This window comes from Nicotiana tabacum, chromosome 4 (assembly GCF_000715075.1).
Source record: "Nicotiana tabacum cultivar K326 chromosome 4, ASM71507v2, whole genome shotgun sequence".
Lineage (NCBI taxonomy): Eukaryota > Viridiplantae > Streptophyta > Magnoliopsida > Solanales > Solanaceae > Nicotiana > Nicotiana tabacum.
In genome coordinates this window covers 60,251,104-60,258,045 of record NC_134083.1, presented here as the reverse complement: position 1 = coordinate 60,258,045, position 6,942 = coordinate 60,251,104, and the positions used below count along the sequence as shown (strand labels likewise).

Below are 6,942 nucleotides of genomic sequence, written 5' to 3'. Positions count from 1 at the left end.
ACTACAGGCTAAACCGCTAAAGAGTATCTCATGTTAGTTTATGGGTACTTTTGAGATATCACCCGGAAGGATTCATAAGAAAACATGAACTAGCATACAGTTAGAAGTAACTTTTGAGAATGTGTATAGGAAGAGATGAATAATCATTTCTGCGTCCTCCTAAATCGTATGAACAAACTAGTAAGAAGCATAACAGATGGCTTTTTTGGTTTTCTAGTCATTCACGATATAGTATCCTAAATATAAACAGCTCTATCAGAAAGAACAGATATATACAATGCGAAAAAAAAAACAGAACAGTTGAAAGACAAGAAACAAAGTAGAGAAGATATATCAAGAGTTTGATATGATTCAATTTCGATAATGTTTTTAATTTGTTGTGTGAGGGGGTGAAGTCATTTGTTAATCAGGGCATAGGGCAACTATGAGGTGAGCAGGGCAGCACAAGAAGAAAGCACGCATAACTTTCCGAAATGAAGAGAAACCACAGGAAACAATCTTTGTCAGGATAAAAGTTAACAGTCCAAACGAATTCATTCACACCTGATTGAAAAGTGGAGTTCCCTTTGTCATCAGAGGAAAACCAGAAAGAATTATCAATTTCTTCAAAATAATCAGCAGGGAAGCACCTGTTCAAAGTTGAGTAGACTACAGTCCAGCACTGAAAAGGTACTGGAGTGATGTTGCTTCAGCATCGAATCCACTAGATTTCAGTGTCAAAAAGCCGAATAGTAACATTTGAAACCATTCTACGAGCAAAAGGAATATAACTTAAACTGTACCTGGAAACCAGACAATATCAGCAAAATGTTAAGGATAACTCTTGTTGGTCTTGAGTAGTTCCCAAAAAAAAAATTATTTCCTGAACAATTATTTTTCTTAATTGTTATTTTCTTCTATTTTCAGAAAAGGGATAATGTGCATATATCTGTTAACACAAAAACATTACCTATTCAAGACCACTTTCTATCAAGCGTATTTGAATCACCTAAAACCACTTTTGTCTCAAGTAGGACTTACAAAATCAAGTAAGTGGAGTATACTGAATACAAATATGTGTGCAGAGGGAGAGGAGGGATGGACCGGTATGTGAAATGGGTGCCAGTGTACATATGAGATGTAGAAGGATGAATTCATTCTCTGGTTGAAGCAGCTTCACTACGAGTTGGGTTTGGGCATCAGTGGTTGAATACAGTAGGTAAGTTAGTTTCAACTACCAAAATGGCAAAATTAGCTGATACAACCCTTGTACCTATTATTTCTATGCTGAGACTGTTTAATTATGCTTGATAATGGTGATTTGGATAAAGATGAAATAGCAGGGAGCAGTATAGCCAGCCAAGAGTTCTGTCCATCTTTTTTGGGTTACAAAATAATAGACATTGGGAAGATGTCTAAGGATCATTTTGATTTTTGTCAAAATCTTTTCTGAAGTGCAATATCCTTTGGATATAGGAAAAAAAAAGGGGGAAATGAAGGAGATACTTTCACTTGTTTGGTAACAATAAAGAATGTAGCTTCTATTGTGGACACAAGTGATTGCATCTTTATTAAGGACTCAAATTGGTGCATCTTTTGGTCCCCATGGCCCCAAGTTCTTGAGGAAGCAATCTCTGTTCACAAAAAAACACTGCATAAATGTAGCCTCGAAACAGAGGTACATCTTCTCTTTAACTTGCACGTTCCACTGCAACAGTTCCTTCCCGCCATATTTCCATTATCACTACCCTCTCACTTTTAAAGCATTATCTCTTTGGTCAAAAGCAATATTCAGGATTTATTTACCAAAAATATATATATTCAGGAATTGGTGAAAATCCAGAAAAGATGGAAAACATTGAGAATTCTGAGTACTTAGAGCAGAGAATATGCAACTATACATACTAGAAGTGTTGAATTTGTCTGAACTATTCCGTCAGGAAACTGATAAAAGGATAAGAGCCGCTTTGGTTATCCAAATATAGTGGCATGCACATATCCAATTGACCAGATTTTAATGAATTTTATTTTTTTCTGGATAAAAGTGCAATAATGAACATTCCCTACAAGATCACTGAGAACACCTCAATCTTCAATGAGTTGAAAGCTGAGATTGAAAATTAACAGATGAATCTGAATACTTATGATTTACTTGCATGTTCTAAGGAAACCTAATCATGGAATCTCAACATTGTTAAGCAGCACCTCTAACCATCTAAATCTCCAGTTTGCCATTTGTCGACAACAGGTGGCCTAGACTGCTACAATCGTTGAAACAAAGGAAAAGAAACCCCACTGACGTCCTCCCTTTGATATGTAAGTGCTCCTAACATACCACCTCCAATATCTCTGTTGTCTTACCTATTTCAGCATAAAAACCACCCAAATATGGATGCCAAGAAATCACAGATGTAGACCCTTGTTAACTCTTTCAAATAATAACTAGTTTGGGGTCAACATGACATACGTATGGCAGGTTTTGGAACCAAAAGTTGTTGAAAGAGCATATATTAAATGACTGAAAAGATAAAATAAGGTATTCTAATAACTTGAAGTCGTGGGGTAACTTCAATGGAGATGTTGAGCAGATCTGAGTGCCACCTTCGCATTATCCGATGCATGCTTACACATACCATGTACTATTATGATCATGATGAGATGCTTTTAAAAACAATCCAGCTTTTAGTGATTCTTTTGACCCAAATTTGGTCGGCAAGCGACCAGAGAAGTTCTATAAACCACAAATGAGACATTTGCTAATACATATTTTCTTAATTCCTTATTGTAATTTATGCAATTAAATTTGAATTCCAACTTTACATTTAAGATGGAACAACATTACTTTTTCGTTACACTAGAACCCCGTTATCTCCGTTCCTACTTATGGCTAAAATATAACAAGGTTAAAAAAGATATAGATTGTTGGAAGACAGTACATGTAAGAAAAACTATGCAAGATAGATAAAGGAGAAAAGCAACTGACCAGATAAGGGCACATATCTCGCATATGATTGCAAGTAGTGTCAAAATCTTACTGTGGATCTGCAGAAATACATAAATAATAAACAGAAGAAAGATTGTAGTTCAGGTAACACGTAGCATAACAAAGTAGAGTGATTAGTAATATCTATCTTTTATACAAAAAAAAGTCAGGCCACAGGAAGCAGCAACAAGACAGTGACAACAACAACAACAACGACCCGGTGGAATCCCACAAGTGGGGAACAACAGGACAGTAAAAGGGACATAAATGTTTCGCAGCACACTACAAGAAAATAATGCATTTTATGGTCAAGTTTTAAACATCACCACGTTAAAACTACTATTAAGCAAAATTTATCTTGCTAACTCAGTCATCTTCTCCTCATATCAAGAGGGAGGGTTGCTTGTAAAACTGAGACTTAAGGGTAAGTTTTACAAAGTAGTGGTTAGAACGACCATGTTGTATGGGGTAGAGTATTGGCCTGTCAAGAAGTCGCATGTCCAGAAAATGGAAGTAGCTGAGATAAGGATGTTGAGATGGATGTGTGGACATACCAGGTTAGATAAGATTAGGAATGAAGTTATTCGGGATAAGGTGGGAGTGGCCCCCTTGGAGGATAAGATGCAGGAGCCGAGGTTGCGATGGTTCGGGCATGTTAAGAGGAGAAGCATAGAAGCCCCAATTAGGAGGTGTGAGAGTTTAACCTTGGTGGGTATGAGGAGGGGTAGAGGTAGGCCAAAGAAGTCTTTGGGAGAGGTGATTAGGCAGGATATGGCGCAACTGGAGCTTACTGAGGACATGACTCTTGATAGCAGGGTGTGAATGTCGAGGATTAGGGTAGAAGGTTAGTGGGTAGTCGAACGCTTCCGTTTGTCTTCTTCAGTTCGACAACATCAGTGTTAGTTTGTTATCCCTTTATTCTTAGATTGTTGTTACTACCGTTTAATTGCTACCTTGGCTTCAGCCCTCGTTTTATCTTGTTGTTGTTTATACTTGTTGTCATTACTTTTTTTTATGCCAAGGGTCTTCCGGAAACAGTCTCTCTGCCCTCCAGGGTAGAGGTAAGGTTGCGTACATCTCACCCTCCCCAGACCCCACTTGTGGAAATTCACTAGGTTTGTTGTTGTTGTTCAATTTATTAGATATCTTACCCTCATGCGGAATGGGGGGAAGATGACCATTACTTCAGCACGTCTCTTATCTATCTAAGAGAAAACGATATTGGGACGCAGAATGAATTCTTCACATTGGATTTTAACAACCTTATATTTACCTCCAACTACAACTTCCTCGTAGAAAGAAGGAACTCCTACAGGATAGCCTTTGCCTTGGGAAGGAGAGTGGGCAAGGAAGAAGATATTTGCGGTGCAGTAATATATGAATTGTTTCGTATTTTCTTCCTTCAACAAGAAAGAGAGCAGCTGATTTACGACATGCCCAAAAAGGGTGAGTGCAAAAATGGAAGAAACAAGTACTGGACTTTCCTAATATATCACAGGAAGTGAATTCTAAAATAAAAACCATCATATGTTACTAAACTAGTACTATTATTTAGGAAGCGGATCACTCTAATAGACATCACACTATATACTCAGACACTTACCACCAGCGCACAAATGAGAGCCAAAACAACACATCCCACATAAACGGCTGTGGCATAGACACGAACAGGATCCATCATCATTGATATTTGCTGCACAGGTCCAATGAGAAAAGCTGTGCTGCCGTGAGAATATCCAAGTTCAAAACACAGAAAGCGTAAGATGAATGAAATCCAAACACATGGCTGGTATCCAACAATATAAATCTATCCCAGATACTGAAAGGCTAGTATAATAATTGAATGGTTAATCGCTTCTAACAATTCAAAGTTCCATATTTTCTATACCCAAGCAGATTGTGGCATACCTCCCAATAGCCAACATGTTGCCAAAAGTAAACAACAGGGCAAACTTGATGGGCTTGACGAAAACAATCAAAGACTGCAGGCAAAAACAAAATAAAGGGCAAAACAATAAACAGCTGAAGAGATTGTTATTATAAAAAGCATTTGTCACACAACTACTTCCTCCGTTAAGAAGGAAATGAGGCCCTGTGGTCTTTAAGAAGGTATAATATATGTATGGTTATAAAAACTTCTATGTTAAAATGGAAAGTGCAAAGTTAATTGTTTACAAATATAGATGTGTCATTCTTTTTTGGTACCGACTCATAATAGAATAGTCACATAAATTAGAACTGAGAGAAAAATGTTTGATTACAGACACTGAGTAGGTGGTCATACCAGGAACATACAAACCAAGCCGGCGAGCAGGCAGGCAGCGAAACCATAGACTCTCTGCACCCAATCAAAAACCAAAAAGTCAAGATAAATCAATTTGGGCCTTTAGAAAAGAAAAATATGGATCCTGTACAAGAGCAGTGAAATTTTGAGGGAAATAATGTATGAAATATAGTACCTGTAAAGGGGAAAGAGAGCAAAGCCCTTCTTGTTCACCGAACAGATTATCTTGTTGCTCTTCATTGTCCCCCAAAATGGATTCGCTTAGCTTCCACATTTTATTGAGAATTGGGGTTTAGTCAAATGATCATCAATACCTTACAATCTCCCAGATGAAGCACAAGGTCGTTTACTTGAAAATCGTGGCTTTAAGGACAAAGGTGTCAGCGTTCACTTTGGTGGATTAACTTGGTAAATCATAATTTAGTGCTATGTTCAAGTGAGCTTTTTTTTTTTTTTTTTGGGTCACTTTGGGGTCCGACTATCCAATTTCCGAAAGTCTCACATTGGAGTAAAAACTAAAAGGTCTCTTGATTAAGGACAACTTCATATTTAGAATTTTAAATTCAAAGAAATTTGATTAAAACGAAAATTTTGAGAAGTACTTATTTTTTTTTGGGATAATTATGGTATCTGGGCCAGTTTGCACGTATTTTGATTAATTTCACAGGATATCTGTCATATTCCACCAGTAACAAGTATAGCATAACTTTACCTACCAAGGTATAGACATATAGAAAAAAATAATTTACTATAACACGCAAAATCATATCTTTTAAAAATATTATTTATGTTATTTTTACGATGTTTGTTCTCATTAAAGTACATACTCAACGCATATATTTATAAACTATACATGTATAAGCAATTACCTAAAGACACAAATGCCCTCAAAATAAATCTTTACATAACATGAATAATGCATTATGATTCATTGTATAAAAATCCAGTTATTATTTACGGCATAAACAATCTATTCATTATAATCCTCGCATAACTAAGGTCTCGTTATTAATACGTTCAAATCTAATATACATCTGAATATTAAAGTGTGTCTTAAGATTAGGATATCTAAATATGAATATTTAAGATATTGTAATAAGATATGTATACGAAGTAATTATTTACCCGTAAAACAGTACAGTTTAATTGGTAACGTGAATTATAGACAAGCGAATCGATTTGATCCCAAAATGATAAATAAATTAAACAAAAATCAAGACTTAGCATTGAAATCAAGATAAAACAACGGATAGCTTTGGTTCCGAAAGCAGAGCTTCCAAAGGCAATAACAGTAATACCAATAAACAAGAAATAAAGTGTTATTGAGCTTAGAAGAATGTGTAGCGTACGTTTGTCAGAAAATTCGTGTTTTACAATAACTGTTGAAATCACTATTTATAGTTGTACCTAGGGAACAACATCCTAGGATCAATCTCATCTTAAATGACAATTATGGGGGCGATTGAAGAATGTGTAATGACAGGCTATGAATGCCATAATTCTCTATAATGGACTGTGTATTTAATATTGCAGAATATTTTTCATTGAATGCTATCGGGTGGCAGGCATTCATTTATTTTTATTAGCAATATTCCCTTAGGGGGCTCTCTGGTACTAACCGAAGTTGTTGCCCCCGATCTTGGTTTCCACCTGTCTCACTTTTCGTCTGTCTCCAGTTTCACGTGTCACTCTAGTA

General features: G+C 36.3%; 1 protein-coding gene across 3 annotated transcripts; it reads right to left on the bottom strand.

Moving 5' to 3' along the window:
- Positions 1–331: 331 nt before the first annotated feature.
- Positions 332–5,660, bottom strand: LOC107790904 (uncharacterized). 3 transcript variants are annotated; one of them, XR_012708739.1, is made up of 7 exons: positions 5,422–5,660; positions 5,247–5,300; positions 4,871–4,944; positions 4,566–4,683; positions 2,963–3,021; positions 630–782; positions 332–543 (listed from the first exon to the last, which is right to left on the bottom strand). XR_012708739.1 is itself a non-coding variant. In XM_016612877.2 (6 exons), exons 1-6 carry the CDS (start codon positions 5,518–5,520, stop codon positions 704–706), a joined length of 483 nt encoding a protein of 160 aa, XP_016468363.1. In that variant the 5' UTR covers positions 5,521–5,660; the 3' UTR covers positions 332–703. The 3 variants fall into 3 exon arrangements, 2 of the variants coding, with proteins under 2 accessions (XP_016468363.1, XP_075108028.1); XM_016612877.2 differs by having other exon boundaries at positions 332–782; XM_075251927.1 differs by lacking the exons at positions 332–543; positions 630–782 and adding an exon at positions 2,236–2,340.
- Between the last annotated feature and the right edge of the window lie 1,282 nt (positions 5,661–6,942).